At 39.2% G+C, this 20,938-nt stretch overlaps 1 protein-coding gene across 2 annotated transcripts in view; it reads left to right on the plus strand.

Annotated features, from left to right (window-relative positions):
* The first annotated feature begins 397 nt into the window (after positions 1-397).
* Positions 398-20,938, plus strand: part of LOC128699115 (protein HID1) — an 85,891-nt gene continuing 65,350 nt past the window's right edge. The window contains exons 1-7 of one of the 2 annotated variants that reach the window (XM_070096533.1): positions 398-568; positions 4,959-5,172; positions 7,256-7,413; positions 11,216-11,269; positions 13,111-13,279; positions 17,410-17,651; positions 20,394-20,591. In XM_070096533.1, coding sequence (XP_069952634.1) covers positions 503-568; positions 4,959-5,172; positions 7,256-7,413; positions 11,216-11,269; positions 13,111-13,279; positions 17,410-17,651; positions 20,394-20,591 — 1,101 coding nt within the window. In that variant the 5' untranslated portion in view covers positions 398-502. The remainder of the gene's footprint in view (positions 569-4,958; positions 5,173-7,255; positions 7,414-11,215; positions 11,270-13,110; positions 13,280-17,409; positions 17,652-20,393; positions 20,592-20,938) is intronic. The other variant, XM_070096534.1, reaches the window with a different exon arrangement.

Here is a 20,938-nt window from a genome sequence, read left to right on the forward strand (position 1 = left end):
ACCTTCATGACCTTGATAAAGAGTGAATCAAGTGGTGATAATAGCCTCTGAGGACCTTCATGACCTTGATGAAGAGTGAATCAAGTGTTGATAATAGCCTCTGAGGACCTTCATGACCTTGATGAAGGGTGAATCAAGTGGTGATGATAGCCTCTGAGGACCTTCATGACCTTGATGAAGAGTGAATCAAGTGGTGATGATAGCCTCTGAGGACCTTCGTGGCCTTGATAGGGAGTGAATCAAGTGGTGATGACAGCCTCTGAGGAACCTCGTGACGTTGATAGCTAGTAAAGTGATACTGACAGCCTCTGAGGACACCTATAATGTTTTCGTGAGTGAATCAGGTGGTGATGACAGCCTCTGAAGACCATCGTTATGTTGAACTGGAGTGAATCAAACAGTTGTGACAGTGGCCGGGGCGGCCTCGGACACTAAGCGACCTACAGTGTAAACAATACCTGAACAGCTGTTGACGCTGTGGCACTGTTATTGATTCGCAGTGATGGGAAATGCTGATACCAAGTTACATTTTAGGAAAGCAGTTGTGCAGCTCACAACAAAAACACAGGTGATCACTTCTCAATGTTGTCACTTTAATAAACACTTCATTAATCTTCATCTAGTATTGCAGACACTTAGCCAGCTGTGTTCAGCCTTTATCTTAAGCCATTCACCCATATTTTGCCATGTAATGCAGCTGTAAAGCTCTAAATTTGTAAAATGTACTTGAATAAACTTATTGAATTTACTTGGAAGGGTAAATAACCCATGACAACCCGGTGGAAATAAGTCATTTTTGTTTAACTTTTTTTGGGTTATCCTACGTAATTTACACGTTTCCGTTTATGATAATTTGTGTAACTGTAGTTATGTATATCTGTACCTAAATAAACTTACTTAACTGTCCAAAAAAGTCCAAGTGTCTAATTGACAAGTGCCTTAAACACAATGGTAGGTAACTCACTGTGGCCATTTATAACAGCAGTCATAATAATCTTTATTTCTACAAGTACATGTACAAGGTATACAGACCATAGCTGACAACAATGACTTACTACTATATACAAAGCCCCTTGTTATGCAGAGCATTTCGGGCAAATTAGGTCAGTTTTGTCTCCAGGATGCGACCCACACCAGTTGACTAACACCCAGGTACCTATTTTATTGATGGGTGAACATGTACAGAAGGTTTCTTTAGAAAACACGTCCTAATGTTTCCACCCTTTCTGGGGATCGAACTACAGACATCAGTGTGTATCCCACAGCAATCAACTGACTGTGGTTATTTACACTTCAGAATATTTTTTAGTGGTTCAGTCCCCGACATGGGTGGAAACTTTGGTCATGTTTCCTTACACCTGCTGTCACTGTTCATCTAACAGTAAGTAGGTACCTGGGTGTTGGTCACCTTACACCTGTCACTGTTCACCCAGCAGTAAGTAGGTGACTGGGTGTTAGTAACTTTACACCTGCTGTCACTGTTCACCTAGCAGTAAGTAGGTACCTGGGTGCTAGCTGATTGGTGTGGACTCAATGACACATTAACCTTTTTGAGTTATCTTGGGGGGCTAACCCTCTGGGGTTAAAAATCTAAACAAATCTTATCTTATTAAAGGAAACGTTTAGGCATAAGTGGTTTCTTAAGTTGTAGTGTGGAGACGAGTATTGGTGCAGCATACTTAATGGCAGGAACCAGGTGACATGAAGCAAGAGGGTGGAGAGGGTAGCAGACTAGTAGAACTGTGGATGATAAGTGAGTATCCTGTGACAACTGTCTTCATCATGGGTAACATGATGTTTGCTAAGAGTTTATATGTATAGGTTCAAACTGCATGACTTCTGTGGTGTTAGTGACAGCAGTTAAGGTTGCCTCCATACATCTTTGTGTGCATGTCTACTCTATTTCTTGCTCCTCCTGTCCTCTTCAATACTTTGGAGAAACTGGTCGATCTCTTTCTGACAGACTTAGGGAGCACAAAAATAGTGTTAGGCTTGCCGACACTAACAATGCTCTGTTCTGTCACATCAGAGATCACAGCCATCCTGTTGACTGGTCTTCCGCTAAAACTGTCTTCCCTGCTTCCAACTCTAACAGTCGCCGTCTAGTTGAATCCTCTCTAATACACAACTTTCCTTGTATGAATCTTAGTCCTGGCTTCGTCTCTGTAGATGCCTTCCTCTCCCACTGCATTGTAAAATGCTCCAAACTTCAGAACACCCGTGACTTAACCTGATTCCTCATTTTTTCTTCTCCTCCCTCTTCCCCTTTTCTCTTTCTTTTTTTTGTCTTTCTTTCTTCTGTCACTTGTTTCTGTTCCTTCATTATTTATTTATTTCATCACTTCCCCTTCCCCCCACCTCTGTGCACTTGCTCTCCCTCTGTGGGCACCTAGCTCCCTTGCAGTGCTCCCCTTTCTTTGTATTTGACTGGCTCCTCCTCTTTAATTCCCCACTACTACCACTACCACTACTACTACTACTACCACCACTACCTCTTCCTGCCTATATATAGCCGTCCTGCTCCACTTCTGGTTTGTGTGACTTTGTAAATGGTCCCATTCGGACCGAAACGTCGTTGTAAGCTCCTCTCTTCTATGTGCGGGTTATTTGTGCATCTTTGTCTACATGTAGTACATCATTTTTATTTACAAATGGCTTAACTTTGTTTTATTCCATCTCACAAGGCATCCTCAATGGTCTTTGTGTTGAACACAGGCATTGCAGGTGTACTTATCTTCATGGTGCATAACTTCCATAGATCTTGCTGTTTCACTTGTATATTTCTCCTCACATCCCCACATGGTATTTTGTATATTCCTGTATCATTATAAAGTCACTCTCATGCTTCAGCACTCTTAATGGATCTTGAAAAGTTAATGGCTCTTTTAATAAGTTTATTGTCAAGTAGGTTGTTAGTTGGCACATTGCTGACCAGCTGAACGATGAAGCTGGAGGTATTTTTCTCAGTCAGGTTCATGTCACTCTTCCTGAGCATGCATGTCACTCATTTCCTGCAGTCTCTTATGAAATATGCATGGAAAGAATAGCAAGCTGAATGCCTGTGTGAGTGTGCACTCTTCCTCAAAGAATTGCTGACAGGAAATTCTGATATGTTTGAGAAAGAACTATATATACAGTGGAACCTCGGTATACGATCAGCTCCCTACTCGAACAAAGCTCAGTGCTCGACCAAACAAACATGACCTGCCACAACTTTGCTGTAAACTATTTTGTGTTTCTTCGCATTTTTTGAGTGTTTTTTGTATGGTATAAATAAGTCACCATGGGGCTACTACCATTAGTGATAACAGCTAACCAAACAGAAAATTGGTTGGGAACAACTTGTTTGATACTGAAATGGAGCGGCACTCTAACAGCCTTCTGGAATGAATTAAGGCCGCATTCCGAGGTTCCACTGTATAACTTCCTCTTCTGAGTCCTGTTGACATGGTTAAATAAATGAAAAAAAATCGTCCTTGACAGTTGGTTTTCATTAAACCTTAAACAAGAGTCTACTATCTCCTTGAGCAGTAGCACATCAAGAAATGGTAGTTGATTGCCTGAAATGCCCAGGCATGATAGTGGATTTTTTGTACTTAACAAATCAGAATTGTAATTACACATTGTAATTGCAAAAAAATTAAATCTTTATCTTTTCCCTGAAGTGTCCAGACCACTGACAGCACATTATGAAATGAGATTAGGCCTAGTCATTCAGTTGCTGTCACTAATCCCATACCACAGAAGTTGGAATAAGAATCTTTCCTCCGTAAGCCATGCATGTTGTAAAAGTCAACTAAAATGTCGGGAACAATGGGCTAGTAACCCCTTTTCCTGTAATAATTACTAAAAGAATAAGAAGATATATTTTCTTTCTTTTTGGGTCACCTTGCCTTGGTGGGAGACGGCTGACTTGTTAAAAAAAGGAAAAAAAATCAAACATGCATCTACATGCATCCTTGATTTGGCCCTGTTGCAATAAGTGCTAAAGGTGCATGGTGCATGCCAGATGTCTGTGGCCACAAGAAAACAGAAAAAGTGTGACATTAAAAACAAAATTAGAAGTTTTAAAAAGGTTTGACAATGGACAGTGAGGTGTGGTTTTGTTATATGTCATTTCACCGAAAATTGCAGTTTTCAAAAACCTATTGATGACGTTAAGTGAGGACTTACTGTAAAAACATACATGTAATGTTTATTGTCCCTGTAGTCTTAAGTTAGGCTTAAGCTTACCTGAAATGCTCTGCATAACTATGGATTTTTTGCATGCATTCAAATGTCAGTCATTTTTGTATAAACAATGTTTTTATTTTATTAACACACTGGCCAGTTCCCACCAAGGCAGGGAGGCCCGAAAAAGAAAAACTTTCACCATCATTCACTCCATCACTGTCTTGCCAGAAGGGTGCTTTACACCTCAGTTTTTAAACTGCAACATTAACACCCCTCCTTCAGAGTGCAGGCACCTGGCCTGCCGGTTTCCCTGAACCCCTTCATAAATGTTACTTTGCTCACACTCCAACAGCACATCAAGTATTAAAAACCATTTGTCTCCATTCGCTCCTATCAAACACGCTCACACATGCCCGCTGGAAGTCCAAGCCCCTGGCACACAAAACCTCCTTTACCCCCTCCCTTCAACCTTTCCTAGGCCGACCCCTACCCCGCCTTCCTTCCAATAGACTGATACACTCTTGAAGTCATTCTGTTTCGCTCCATTCTCTCTACATGTCCGAACCACCTCAACAACCCTTCCTCAGTCCTCTGGACAACTGTGTCATGTGAAAATAAACTTGAATTTGCATTTGAATTTGAATTTAATTTTTATTGCTTGTTCTAGCTACTCTGTATTAGGACTGAAGGAACCACTCGTGGCAAAACTTTTCCATATTAAATGTCTTCATAAGGGTCTCTTTCCAGAACATCATTAATTAAAGTGATGTTTAAATGTTTTTCAGCCTATCGATGCATCTGATGACTCCTTTTGGGAACAGTTCTGGGGCGAACACATAACAACAGTACAGGATGTGTTTGCTCTTATACCTGCTGCTGAGATCCGCTCCCTAAGAGAAGAGGCACCGTCCAATCTTGCTACACTCTGCTATAAAGCTGTAGAGAAGCTAGTGCGTGCTGCAGACACAGGATGTTCTACCCATCAGGAACAGCAGATTGGTTAGTATCAGGTTATACCAAGTTCTCAGTAGTTTGTTTGTGATCATTCATTTTCATACTTCTACTGTTAACACCACTACCATTATCACTACTACTACCATTATACAGGAAGGCCCCCACATAATCGGCACCCTCTTTTCAGTGTTTCACATTATCATTGGTTTTCAGTGGAGCTATTTTTCCTTATGCTTGGTGCTTTCTCTGCTTTCTGCCATTTTTGCACAATAGTTTTGTAAGGGAAGGGCGACCGGCATCGTATTTTAAGGTATGTATTGTATATTATGTGTATTTATTTTACTTTCGTATCTGTTTTTATACCTAGCTATATTGAGCACTTAATATATGATAATGTAAACATGTTAATTAGACATTTTAGATGAATTAGATATTGAAATAAAATGCTCTTTTCCACTTGATGACAATTTTCACATATCACAGAGCCCTCCAATACTACTGCCTCCTCTCATTCTCCGTCCTTCTTCCCCACCTCTCATATATATACTGGCTCCCTTCCCTTCACATTTGTGTGTGACTAGTTAATGGTCATTGTTGGACCATAACATCGTCATAAGTTTTATTCTCCTGTGTGCAGTCATTTGTGTATTTTCACTCTTTATTTGATGTCTATCAGGGGGGACATCTCTTGCTTCTGCAATATTAATTTCTTCTTCTTTGATTTTTCATTCCATTCATTTTTGTTGATTGCTTGAGTGCTGTGTCTGATTGACTTTAAACTTATACATATTTATCCACTATTATAGTGCAGTACAGGTCAGACATCACTGATTCGGCATCTTTGGGGCCTGTAGTGTGCCAGATTAGTGAGTTTGCTGGATTACAGAGTGGTTAGATTAGAATAGTACACTTAATTAACCTATCAATAGAGAGACTGCTACATCTTCCTCATTTTCATCACTGCTTTCTCCTCCATTAACTTGCTGCTGTGGATTTACAACCATCTGCACAATTTCTGAGTCAGTATAATGATGAAATTTGAGTCAGTATGATGATGAAATTTGAAATTATACTAGCCAAAATTAATGCCGGATTACTGATGGAACTGATTGCCGGATTAGGATGGCCAACTTGTATAACCTTTTTGCTTTTGGACAATGCAATTCCATTCCTCATATTCCCTGATTGACTACTTTTGGAACTAATGTTTTCCATTATTGGACGTCTGCATACTTTTGCTTGATATTACAATCTATAATTTTTTGCTGTCAATACAGGTTTTTGCAATCATAATTTATTTTTACCATATTTTGCATATTTCAAAGATGTTTACTATGAATGGAGTGAATGGAGACGAATGGTATTTGGGACCTGATGATCTATTGGAGTGTGAGCAGGGTAATATTTAGTGAAGCGATTAAGGGAAACTGGGTATTTTTATATAGCCGGACTTGAGTCCTGGAAATGGGAAGTACAATGCCTGCACTCTGAAGAAGGGGTTTTGGGATATTAGCAGTTTGGAGGGATATGTTGTGTATCTTTATACGTATATGCTTCTAAACTGTTATGTTCTGAGCACCTCTGCAAAAACAGTGATTATGTGTGAGTGAGGTGAAAGTGTTGAATGATGATGAAAGTATTTTCTTTTTGGGGATTTTCTTTCTTTTTTGGGTCACCCTGCCTCGGTGGGAGACGGCCGACTTGTTGAAAAAAAAAAAAAAGTTTACTATGTTAAAAATTGTTCTATACTTGACCTGCACATGCACTGCATTCATGTTGTGTTCTGTGTAAGTTGGAATATACTGGTTGCTTAAGTGCCTGGAATACTTACAGTGTTTGTTATGGGCTCTGTCTGTACATTGGAATTTATTGAATATAGTATAAAATTAGTTAAATTACCAAATTCTGATGGTTAAATGGGCAGTTTTTTGTAATCTTAGATGATGTGGAAGGCATACTAGCTGGGAATTGAGTAGCAAGAGTTTTCTTTACTCTTCCTTATTTTTTTTTGTTTCTCTTGCCTGTTGATGTAGAAGTGCCATACAGTGCTATGTGATCCTTAGGATTTAGTGCTTGTCACGAGCATTATAATATGTGGTCAGGTAATGGAGTACTCTTTTTCCCACAGTGTTAAACTGCATGCGAATATTGATGAGAGTAATCCCATATATCTTTGAGGATGCGGACTGGCGTGGGTTCTTCTGGTCCAGTTTACCAGCGGGAGGTGAAGACGAAGGTACAGGAGAGAGTATTCCACTAGCAAACAGCCTCATTCATGCATTATGCGTAAGTTCCAACATCCTTTTTTTTATTATGTGTACCAGGGTTTAGACTGCTTTGTAAAGACTTAAGCAGCTAGGACAGCATTAATAACCTTTTTACATATCTGTTACTGTTTACCAAAGTAGGGTGACCCATAGTAGCAAACTCATTCACCATTGCTCATTCAGTAGGTGTCTTGCCTGAAGTGGGTTGACATCACACTTCTTATTACATACATCCCTTGCTTTATGAGGATTTTTTATGTGCAGCTTTGCTTACATGTATACAGTGACCTTATTTTTACCAAAAATTCACTCTTATGTGATCGGAGTCAGTGATCACAGCATTTTCCTAGTTTGCAATCACTCAAGCACACCAGCAATTGATTTTTAACCAGTAATGCAGTAAATGTTACTTTAAACTGGTTTATATTGACATTCATAAAATGACTTTCAAATAAAGAAAAAAAAATTTGGTACAGTAAATGCAGTGAGCTAATGTAGCATGTTGAGGTTAGTGGTGAGTGTGTGGTAGTGGTGATGTGTGATGTCCCTCGCTTCACCCACTGAACGTGTTCAGGACATGTGAGCCCCTGTCCTCCCTGCCCTTACTAACCAACCCTTCCTAACCTGCCCTTACTAACCCACCCTTACTAACCCACCCTTACTAACCTATAGTTACTAACCCACCCTTACTAACCTGCCCCTACTAACCTGTAGTTACTAACCTGCCCCTACTAACCTGTAGTTACTAACCCACCCCTACTAATCTGTAGTTACTAACCCGCCCCTACTAATCTGTAGTTACTAACCCGCCCTTACTAACCTGCCTCTACTAACCTGTAGTTACTAACCTGCCCCTACTAACCTGTAGTTACTAACCCACCCCTACTAACCTGTAGTTACTAACCTGCCCCTACTAATCTGTAGTTACTAACTCGCTCTTACTAACCCACCCTTACTAACACTGAGGGAGGCTCTCGTACCCCTCTTCCAGGGCTAGGGCCACCCTTCTGTCTCCCAGTCAACCCACCCTGCTGTCTTCTACCCTGTTAGGGTTGGCGCCTCCTGCCTGGCTCACACCCACCCACCACCATGCCTCACCAACAGCCCTCCTCTTCCTAGCCAGCCAATAGCTCTCATTTTAACACCTAAATAATAAGCCTACCATTCAAGACCAAGCTCTTCCATAAAATGTGAGATCTTTATGTATGCAGAAAATGAACATTAATTAATGAAGTATGAGTATATTTGGTAAAAACTAATAGAAAAAATATTTGGAATTTACAAAGTCTGATAATGAATTGATATCTGTTACATGTCATAAAGTTTTTGCTATGTGATTTTGCTTTATGCACCATCAGCCAGGAATGCATCTATTGCATAAAGTGAATGATGCCTGTTCTCTGAATTGCAGCATCCTCACTCATCCTTCAGACTGTTACTTGTTCATGAGATATAAGGAAGAAACCAACAATCCTACCACAGAGCAAAATATTTAAAAGATTTCTGTTTCACACTTGTTATGACAGGAGGGTAGTGCATATGCATGGTTGATGTCTACCAAGCTACATATTATACCAATTTTGATAATTAAACCTACTGTGTAATGCTGTAATGTATATGTAATACTTGCTAAATAATGGTCATGGAAATGCATGTCTTGACTTTTTGGGGAAATATTTTGTGCCAAGGCACTTGAATGTGCAACAGGCATGAATGAGAGGAGGCGGGTGGTTTTTCAGATGACATGCTGTTGGAGTGTGAACAAGGTAACATTTATGAAGGGATTCAAGGAAACTGGTTAGCAGGACGTGAGTCCTGGAGGTGGAAAGTAGTTCCTGCACTCTGAAGGAGGGGTGGAGATATTTGCAGTTGGAGGGGCATCTGAACTGTAGTATTGGCACGCCTCTGGCAGGACAGTGATGGAGTGAGTGATGATGAAAGTGTTTCCTCTTAATCAGAATATGAGGAGAAAGCATGCAGTTATGGAAGTGTAAGTCACTCATTTTTTTACAAGCACTGTAAGGATGTATGCAGGTGATTTGCAGGCATAAATGACCCTCATGTAGTCAGTAGACTTTAAATGTAATAAATTAAGTAACTATTGTCAACAAGTTATGCATAACTTGCAGACAAGTGTCAACACTTGCCTAATTCATGCATTTTGGAAGCACAGTAACCCAATTTCATATATTGGTGGATTAATGTTACAACTTAGCATATCAGCTGTGAAACTGGTGATGAGATTACTACACATCTTTGAGTCTCTTGCATTCCTCAAGGCATAAAGAAAAAAAGTGTACAGTGTGTACATGTATGTTGTGATTGGTAATAAGGTGTAAATTTTGAATCTGGAAACCTACATTTATAAGAAAACTTAACCATCATATGCAGTTTTGCATGTGAATTTTTTCTTAGTTTCTTTATATTTAAAAGCTCTTTTCCAATATACATTACTAGTAATATATTTCTTTATTTTTCACATGTTTAACCCTTTGACTGTTTTGGTCATATATATATACATCTTATGAGCCAGTGTGTTTGACGTATATATACTCAAAAATTCTAGCCGCTTCAAATCAAGCAGGAGAAAGCTTGTACTCCCACATGTGAGAGAATGGGTCTGTGCAGTCAGTGTGTGCAGTATAAAAAAAATCCTGCAGCACGCAATGCATAATGAGGGAAAAAAAAACTCCGACTGTGTTCTTGGATTAAAATGCCGAATTTGAAGTGTATTTTTGTATAATATTTATTTTTGTGTTCTCATTTTCTTGGTCTCATTTGATAGAATGGAAGACATATTATAGAAATAGAGATAATTTTGATTGGTTTCACTAGGAAAAAAACCTTGAAATGGAGCTCAAAGTAGCGTAAATGTTCGATTTTTGCCGATGTTCAAGGGTAAACAAATGACATCATTGTCCAGTAAATGCCCAACTAGCCATTCTAAATACGCAGTCATGAATGGGTTGACATTATTTATACAATTATTACAATAATGCAGTAGTCTGCATAACAGTAAATCTTCTTTTGTTTGCGTGAATAAAAATTGAAAATAGAAAGCAAGAGTAATATAAGAGGGGCCTGGAGACATTACTGATGAACAGAGATGATGTTATTTTAGTGCCAGGAATGTCTACATTGTTCATTCTGGACCCTATTTTGAAACTGGCATATTTTTTAATTTGTGTGAAATTAGCCAAATTGCCAATTTCTGACCACTTTATTGGGTAGTTGAAATCAGTAAATGGGAGGTTTCCTGTACTCAGTCGATAGAACAAATGGAGTTCTAAAGAAATAGCTTTGAGTTTGATTAACTGGAAAAATGGAATTGGCCAAAAATAGGGCTCAGAGTGGGCAAAATTGCAGATGCTTAAATATCGCCAAGATTGTTAACTATGCGAGAACGTAATTCTGTAAGTTTTCCATCAAATTTCATACTTTTGGTGTCATTAGCATGGGGAAAAGATTCTCTATCATTTTGTAAGTTTTTTTTTTTTTTGTCAAATATTTTGCGCCACTGAGAGACACTTTAGGATTGGGGGTTGCAACAGTCAAAGGGTTAATAGAAATACAAATACAATACTGTAGACTAAAAGTCATATCCATTACCATAACTGGAGCAATTCACAATTAGCCCACAGTTTGAAGAAGCTTCAGACAGTTTTTCAGTCCTTTCTGGACTATTACAAAGTTGCTGCTGACTTTATTATAGTTCAGAACATATTGAAACATCGTCTGAAGTTACTAATGTAAAGTGTTAGTTGTGACTGAACACTGCGCTTGAAAAATAAAAAAAGTCGGTAATCATTTACTATTCACAGGATCTGCTGTTCTGTCCGGACTTCACTGTAACAACAAACAAGAAATCTGGACCAGTAAGTGATGTTACAGTACTGTAACACCTTCATGATAGACAGAATATAAATGATGGTACAGTGCTGGAGCACCTTTGTGATAGCCAGTATACAAGTGGTTCAGCTACACACCAGTACACTTACTCTCAACACCGTGATACAAGTGGTTCAGCTACATATCAGTACACTTACTCTCATCCCCATAATACAAGTGGTTCAGCTACACACCAGTACACTTAATAATTTGTTTGGTTAGATAACATTCAAGTGGAACAGATTTTATGAGATACACAGAGTAGCTATATCATTTCTGGCAAGCTTAAGCTTAGACTAAAGCTTTTTAATTCTATAAAATAGAGGATTGTTGAGGTGTTCAAGCTTGTAAGCGTAGTATTAGGTAATGTTAGTTAAAATATATGATTATGGAGGTGTGTAAGCTTGCAAGCTTAGTACTAGGTAATGCCAGGTAAGACAGAGACAGATGTATTACATCTGGTCACAGCTCACAAGTTAAAAACAAAATAGTTTTTTTTTTTTTTCAACATTTTTTTTTTTAATCTTTGAAAATTTTGCACACGTGACACCTGGGTGTGTGTGTTTGTTTATCCAAAGACGTTTCACCAACTGGTGGTTTAATCAGTGAAGCAGCTGCTTGGAGAAACATCTTCGTAAAACAATACCCAGATGTTGCACATGTGCCTCTGATATACCTCTGATGAGTTCCAAGAGTTCTTCTTCTCCCAGAGTCAAGCCTTGGGCCAGGCTCATCTGGTGCTTGCTTACTCCACCAGGCTATTGCTGCTGGTGGCAGCATGTGTCAAAATGCTCATTGTGTCGGTGATATAATAATCATTAACCCGTAAACTGTCCAAACGTATATATACGTTTTTTCAACATTTGAAAGTATGTAAAAAAGTAGACCTTCTTTTTGTTTTTTTATGTTTGAAAATGTGTAAAAAAAACTTTGATCTACTTTTTTTTTTTGTTATATTTGAAAATATGTAAAAAAAACGTAGATCTACTTTTGGAGCACTGCACATGTGAACGTAGATCTGCTTGGACCGTTTACGGGTTAAATCATGTATGACCAGCAAAATTAATTGTTGAACAGGCAGGATAAAAATCATTATACAGTAGAATGGACATGATAAAAACCATGACACAGTAGAATGGGCAGTATGTGGATGAGCTTTGTAGAGGTAATAATAGTAGCAATAATAATAGTAGTAATGTGATAAAAACTAAAGATAATCAGTAAATTAAAATCATGATGCAGGATTAAAGACAGTCAGTGGATACATGAGTTAAATAGAATTACATTATTGGACTATTGTAAAACATCTTAAGTGTTTTTGCTTTGAATGAAATTTGTTAAGTTTTGAATGTTGAGTGTTCTGAATGTTTATCTAGTGTATTATTTTAGTGTCTGAGTGAAATTTCTTTGTTATATTATCCATAGAACAACTCAGTAAATGTAACTCTTCAGCTTCAAGCACATGCAGTCATTCCTTACTAATTGTTTGCTTCAAGGATCAAGGAATTGAATGAGACATGCCCTTCTGTGGTTCTAACCTGATTGCCTCTCATTCCCCAGGGACTGTATAACCCCTATGGGTTTATACAGTCTCCCTTGAAAGTACTAGATAATCCTCCCTGCAGAGGGACTACCTTGATTCTAGTGAAGGTCTTTTGATCCAAGGAATTGTATCTACCCTTTGCTTCCTTTGATCAGTCCTGATTACTTCCACAGGTACTTAATGACCCCTATGAGTTTAGCCCTTCTGAATTTACCAATTGTTGTTGCTTTCGGCTAGAAGCATATTTGAATATTTTTATCAGTCACTGTCAATTGTACTTGACAGGATAAACATGAGGACCTACAGAGTATTGACAGCTGTGAGTTCATCTGGGAGGCAGGTGTTGGCTTTGCTCACTCTCCGCCACATGTACCAACACACGACATCAACCGCACTGAAATTCTCAAACTTATTCTTACCTGCTTCAGTCAGAGTATATATCAGCCATCTTCAGGTATGTTGTGTTGTCTGTTTCATCACAATGAAGTATGTTGTGTTCCTCGTGTCACTGTCAATTCAAAAATATTTTTAAGATGGGATCACCTAGCAGGCATTCCCATACTGGGGTACATATACCCTTCAGGGGCCCAGGTGAACAACAAGGGGCCTGTATGAAGAAGGGGTTTATATACTCCCACAACCCATGGCTCACCACCCACAGCCCATGGCCCACCACAGCCCATGGCCCACCACCCACAGCCCATGACTCACTACCCACAACCCATGGCTCACTACCCACAACCCATGGCTCACTATCCACAACCCATGGCTCACTGCCCATAACCCATGGCTCAGTACTCACAGCCCATGGCTCACTACCCACAGCCCATGGCTCACTACCCACAACCCATGGCTTACTACCTACATCCCATGGCTCACTACCCACAGCCCATGGCTCACTACCCACAACCCATGATCCATGACCCCCATCCATGACCCATGGCCTACCATTGGTCCACCACCCATGGATCACTACTCATGGCCCACCCATGACCCAAAGCCTGCAACCAATATCCCACAGCCCTCAACCCACAGCTCACAATTCAAGACCCACAGCCCTCAGGTCACAATTCAAGACCCACAGCCCTCAGCTCACAATCCACAACCCACAAACCACAATCCTCAGCTCACAATCCACAGCCCACAGCTCACAATCCTCAGCTCACAATCCACAGCCTACAGCTCACAATCCTCAGCTCACAATCCACAGCCCATAGCTCACAATCTACAGCTCACAATCCACAGCCCACAGCTCACAATCCACAGCCCACAGCTCACAATCCACAGCTCACTATCTGTGACCCTTAATTTTCTTAGATTTACTGCATGTAATATCAGGATTTTTTGAGTTCTTATTAAAATTTTTATTTGCAATTTTTTAATCAGGTTGCAACAATATTACACTGTGTGAATTTATGTTAAAAGAGAGTTTACTATATGTCACTTAAATTCTGGTTAATGTTGACAACCACAAGAAAGTCAAATAAAATAAAAAACGAGATTTGGATATGGAAAAGTCGCTGGGCACAATACAAGTGAAATATATTTAGTTTGCAATTTAAATAATGCAAACTTTGGGTGCCAAACACTATAGATGTTGACAGTGTCGTCAGTGCATCACAAACGGTGTCTCAGCATGACTGTTCCTGCTAAGCAAGAGCAGTCATAAATTAATGGTTTAGAAAATTGATTGTTAATAAATAAGACTGGTACAACATTTGGGTATCTTACAATTTATCTAAAGCACTTGCATAAAAAGTTGGAAGAGATTATTTGGTGCATTAATATCATACATTAATAAAACTGAGTATCATTCATTATTATAACTCATGAAATTGTAAAAACACTATTGCAAACAAATCAGGGAACAGGTGGTGTTTGAACTCATGGCAAGCGAGTTCTAAAACTCACAGGCCAGTGCATTAACCACTGGACCAGCTGGCTCTAATAAGATTCATCCAACTAGGTATATTTTCGTTACACCATAGGGAAGGTAGCAGTGGGCTCCACTGTGACCACAAATGCAGGTTTTTGCAGATAAATCCCATGCCAGTGAAGCCACTGCCTGCAAACCTTGCTAATTTGCAGGGAAAGATAGATACGTAGATTAAAAAGGGAAGTGGAACAGAATTCTTCCTCCCTAAGTCGTGAGTGTTGTAAGAGGCGACTAAAATGCTGGGAGCAAGGGGCTAGTTACCCCTTCTATTATTTATTTATTTATTTATTTATTTATTTATTTATTTATTTATTAATTTGAACATGATACAGAGTAGTACAAATGAATACAGTTAAGTGCAACATGCCAAAGCCCCTTGTATGCAGAGCATTATGGGCAGGCTTAAAATTAACTTAAGGAGGGGTGTTAATGTTGCAGTTTAAAAACTATAGTGTAAAGCACCCTTCTGGCAAGACAGTGATGGAGTGAATGATGGTGAAAGTTTTTCTTTTTCGGGCCACCCTGCCTTGGTGGGAATCGGCCAGTGTGATAATAAATAAAAAATTAACTAAGCAGTGATATATTCAGTGGTAAAACATTATTGTAAACAGATAACAATTAAGCACAAATGAGTATTACAAAGACAGGTCATACGGTCATTTACTGTATTGCTGTGCATTCAGTAGAATGGAGTATTCTGTTGGGTAATGTAATTAAAAAATAACAAAGTTTGATTGAGTATCAGGTTAAACATTTATGAGATACAATTATGAGAAACATATATGAGATACAATTTTTAAGATACAATTATTCAGTATTTATTTGGTTGTGGGTGAGTAAGTGATTTTTAAGAAGAGACTTGAATTTATAAACAGACAGTGTTTCTTTTATATTTACAGGTAATGAATTCCAGATTTTAGGGCCTTTTATGTGCATTGAGTTTTTGCATAGCGTGAGATGGACACGAGGAACATCAAAGAGTGATCTGTGCCTTGTGTTATGGTCATGTGTTCTGTTGAGGTTGGTAAGGAGACGTTTGAGGGGAGGGTTTATACCCGAGTTAAGTGTTCTATGTGTGTAATAGGTACGGTAATAAGTATGGATATTTTATATGGTGGGTAGGTTTAGTGTTTTAAATATTGGTGGAGTGTGCTGCCTGTAGTGAGAATTTGTTATCATTCTGACTGCAGCCTTTTGTTGGGTAATTAGTAGTCTCAGATGGTTTATTGTTGTTGAGCCCCATGCACAAATTCCATAGGTGAGATAGGGGTAAATAAGTGAGTGATATATACATTATTAAGTTTAAAAAGAGAAATTTGCATTTTACCTTTAGGCCACCCTGCCTTGGTGGGATACAGCTGGTTCGTTGAAAAAAAAAAATAGATTTAACAAAGCATAAATATGTTTGATATAATTTACAACCATGGTGAAATCACACAAGGATGTGTGATGTAACCATGGTTGTTCAGTATATTCATAGATGGGGTTGTAAGAGAAATGAATGCTCAGGTGTTGGCAAGAGGTGTGGGGTTAAAAGATAAAGAATCTAACACAAAGTGGGAGTTGTCACAGTTCTTTGCTGATGACACTGTGCTTTTGGGAGATTCTGAAGAGAAGTTGCAGAGGTTGGTGGATGAGTTTGGTAGAGAATGTAAAAGAAGAAAATTAAAAGTGAATAGTATAGGAAAGAATAAGGTGATGAGGATAAAAAAAATTAGATAGCAAAAGATTGGATATTAGATTGGAGGGAGAGAGTATGGAGGAGGTGAATGTATTCAGATACTTAGAAGTGGACATGTCAGCAGATGGGTCTATGAAAGATGAGGTGAATCATAGAATTGACGAAGGAAAAAAGGTGAGTGGTGCACTGAGGAGTCTGTGGAGACAAAGAACTTTGTCCATGGAAGCAAAGAGGGGAATGTATGAGAGTATAGTTATACCAATGCTCTTATATGGATGCAAAGCATGTGTGGTGAATGTTGCAAGAAGGAGGAAGCTGGAGACAGTGGAGATGTTGTGTCTAAGGGCAATATATGGTGTGAATATAATGCAGAGAATTCATTGTTTGGGAATTAGGAGGTGCAGGATTACCAAAAGTATTATCCAGACGGCTGAGGATGGATTGTTGAGGTAGTTTGGACATGTAGAGAGGGTGGAACAAAATAGAACGACTTCAAGAGTGTATAAATCTGTAGTGGAGGGAGGGCGTGGTAGAGGTTGGCCTAGGAAAGGTTGGAGGGAGGGGGTAGAGGAGGTTTTGTGTACACAGGGCTTTGACTTCCAGCAAGCATGCTTAAGCGTGTTAGATAGGAGCGAATGGAGACAAATGGTTTTTAGGACTTGACATACTGTTGGAGTGTGAGCAGGGTAATATTTATGAAGGGATTCCGGGAAACTGGCACAGGCTGGACTTGAGTTCTGGAGATGGGAAGTACAGTGCCTGCACTCTGAAGGAGGTGTGTTAATGTAAGCATAAGTGTAAGCGTAGTGCAAGCACACCTCTGGCAAGACAGTGATGGAGTGAATGATGGTGAAAGTTTTTCTTTCAGGCCACCCTTCCTTGGTGGGAAACAGCCAATGTGTTAATAAAAACAAAAATTACAAGGGATAACATTTCTTTCTTTACTAAACCATTATTATTTTGGCAGACTCATCTGATGCTCCAAACCGGTGGATATCAGTGTTCACTTCAGCAGACAACCGTCATGCACTACCTTTGTTCACTTCGCTTCTCAACGTTGTGTGTGGCTACAACCCTGTAGGCTTTGGAGTTCCATACAATCACCTTCTCTTCTCTGACTCCAGAGAACCACTAGTGGAAGTGGCTCTGCAGATTTTAATAACAACATTAGACCATGACATCACTGCTGCTTTATCAGAGATGGAAGAGGTTGGTTGTGTCATATTAAATATAAATTAACAAGAGTGGGAAAGATAGACACACTTTTCAGAGAGGAACTTCACTGAGATGTTATGTCTGTGAAACAGGCTTTGTTTAATGAACTCTGTGGTCTGTCTTGTCCACTTGTTGGCCTTGTTCTGTTTATCTCTTAGCAACCATGGACACCAAGACTGTGTGTAGTGGTTGAAGTTTGTATAAGACACCAAGTAGAAGACTAGGGTCTTCTGACGTGGATCTTAGCAAAACAATGATCCAATAAATGGCTAATCATCATCATGTATACCAGAGCTATGTTTTACCCCATTTAAAAATGAAAGGACCGCTACACAGTAGATTTCTAAGATGTTTCCAGGTACTAGATAACCCAGTGGAATAAATTATATTTTGTTTTATGAGAGTAAGTAATATCAGTGTCCTGTTGAGAGAGGTGCAGTAAAGTAGCTTTTATTTATGTCAAAATTTGGTACAGTATTTGGTACATTAAATTAATGCTTACATGTTCTGCTGCCCTATACAGGGAAGGATTTTAATCCTAGTTTGAATCCAGTCAGTGCACATGAAACTCTTTGTAATACTTGGTAACCAGTCAGAGAGTGCTAATTTTTTCCCAAGCCAAGTGAGGAGGTGAAATATGGAGAGCATTTCCCAGTCATTCTCAGTTACTAATAAGTAAGAATATTGACACGTCCCATAATCTATCTCCTGTATGTACCTCTCTCTTCCAGGTACATAAACACTTAATATAACCTTTTTGTCATGTCCCACCCTTATTCTAATCCATATAATTCTTGAATTTATGCACCTATTCCACCACTTCTCCTTCCATAGTTGATCATTTAATATTACTGCTGCCATCTAATAATAATAATAATAATAATAATACTTATTATAATATTTTTTAACACCGGCCATCTCCCACTGAGGTAAGGTGAACCAGAAAGAAGAAACACATTAACCATCACTCACTCCATCACTGTCTTGCCAGATATCCCCACCTCTCATTCAGAGTGCAGACACTGTACTCCCCATCTCCAGGACTCAGATCCACTTAATTGGTTTCTCTGAATCCCTCTGAATCTCACTCCAACAACACATCAAGTCACATAAAACACTTGTCCTCACTCCTAACACACACAAACCTGCTGGATGTTCAAGCCCATCGCATACAAAACCTCCTTCCTGCTGGAGGTAGTGGAGATGTCGTATTTGAGGGTAATGGGTAGCATAAATATTATGAAGAGAATTCATAGTTTGGAAATTAGGAAGAAGTACGTAGTTACAAGTATTTTCCAGAGGGTTGAGCAGGGGTTGTAGAGGTGGTTTGGTCATTTAGAGAGGATGGAGTAAAATAGGTTGACTTGGAGAGTGTATAAATCTGTAGTGAAATGAAGGAGAGGTAGGGGTCATCCTTGGAAAGGATTGCAGGAAGGGGTAAAAGAGGTTTTGTGTGTATAAGGCTTGGACATACAGCAGGCATATATGAGCATCTTCGGAGTGAATCGAGACAAATGGTTTTTAGGACTTGATGAGCTGCTGGAGTGTGAGCAGGATAATATTTTGTGAAGGGATTCAGGGAAACTGGTTAGCCAGACTTGAATCCTGGAGGTGGGAAGTACAATGCCTGAACTCTAAAGGAGGGGTTTTGGATATTTGCTGTTTAGAGGTAGTACATCTAAACTGTCGTATCTGTGCACCTCCGGCAAGATAGTGATAGTGTAAGTGATGTTGAAAGAGTTTCTTCTTTGGGTCACCCTGTCTCGGTGGGAGATGGCCAACGTGTTAAGAAAAATGGAATATTAGTGCTTGTTTTCATTTTAATTTTGGAAAGTAAATAAATTTTACAAGATTGTGTTAAACATATGGTTTTTACAATTTTTGAAAAGACCATAGTTATGCACAGTATTTTGTGCAGTAATTCTGAGTGTTTTTAAAAGCCACTTCATACAATATTATTTTATTATCTGTATTACTTTATGTTTAATGAAGTTCAGCTCAGATATATATTACAACTATAGTATATGTTTATCAGAAAGAAGAAGTATCCAGGGACAGATCTACTATGAAACTAATGATGCTTAAGCTTTAGGGCCCCTATTTTGGAGGGACCCTGGAAGCAACTTTAGTGCACATTACTTAGAAATTTTGGGTGTTCTATGAGAAGTGGTTGCAAAGGGGCCCTCATAACAGTTCAAGCTTCAGGGCCCCAAAAATGTAGGTCTGCCAAGGTGTAGTAGCCAGAAGTGTGACTAAATCTTTATTTACTAAATCTTTGTTTTAGTATGTCTTCCTTCATACTGGGTAACAAAATATTGTTGATACAGAAGGATTCAAGGATGTTGATTAACCAGACTTGAGTCCTGGAGGTGGAAAGTGAAATAACTGAACTTTGTAGGAAGAGGGGAGGTGGGAAATATAGTGCCTGCACTCTGTAGGTGGGGTAGAGGTGGGAAATACAGTACTTGCACTCTGTAGGGTGGGAGGAGATGTTGCAGTTCAAAAGGTCATTTGAATTGTGATGTTTGCACACTTCTGGCAAGACAACTTTTGAATGAGTGATGGTACATGTTTGTCCTCCTTTGGATTAACCTACCTTGGTAGGAAGCTGCTCGTTGTAAAAAAATTAATGTTCACTTACAGGTGTACTCACCTAGTTGTGGTTGCATGGGTTGATTCACAGCTCCTGACTTCAGTAAAGTATGTCTGTTTATAGCATCTGTGATTGTGTTGCAGTCTGCAGTGCCAGATAACCTGTTCATCAACTATCTGAGTCGCATCCACCGAGAAGAAGACTTCTCCTTCGTGCTTCGAGGTTTTACCCGCTTGCTAAATAATCCGCTTCAGCAGACCTATCTTCCACATTCCACCAAGAAAGTGAATTTCCATCAAGAGTTGATGGTCTTCTTTTGGAAGTTCTGTGACTATAACAAGGTTCGTACAACAATGGAGTTTACAGTTTTTGAAGTTTAAAATATGACTGCATTTTGGATATATGTAATCTGTGGCTTTGAGGGGTATGAGAACAGATGTACCATGAAAACTTCTTGGGTTTTTGGGATGAGACAGTAGGGTCACAGTGGGTGCTTCTGAACCAACCTAGTCATGGAAGTGCTGGTTATAAAATCATCCCATTGTAAGCTCTGGGGCCAGAGTGTTGCAGTGATGAGCCTTCTATATGAATCACAGGGATGTTAGGAAGTATTTCTTCAGCCACAGAGTAGTCAGGAAGTGGAATAGTTTGGGAAGCGATGTAATGGAGGCAGAATCCATACATAACT

This window comes from Cherax quadricarinatus, chromosome 54 (genome assembly GCF_038502225.1).
Source record: "Cherax quadricarinatus isolate ZL_2023a chromosome 54, ASM3850222v1, whole genome shotgun sequence".
In the NCBI taxonomy this organism is placed as follows: Eukaryota; Metazoa; Arthropoda; class Malacostraca; order Decapoda; family Parastacidae; genus Cherax; species Cherax quadricarinatus.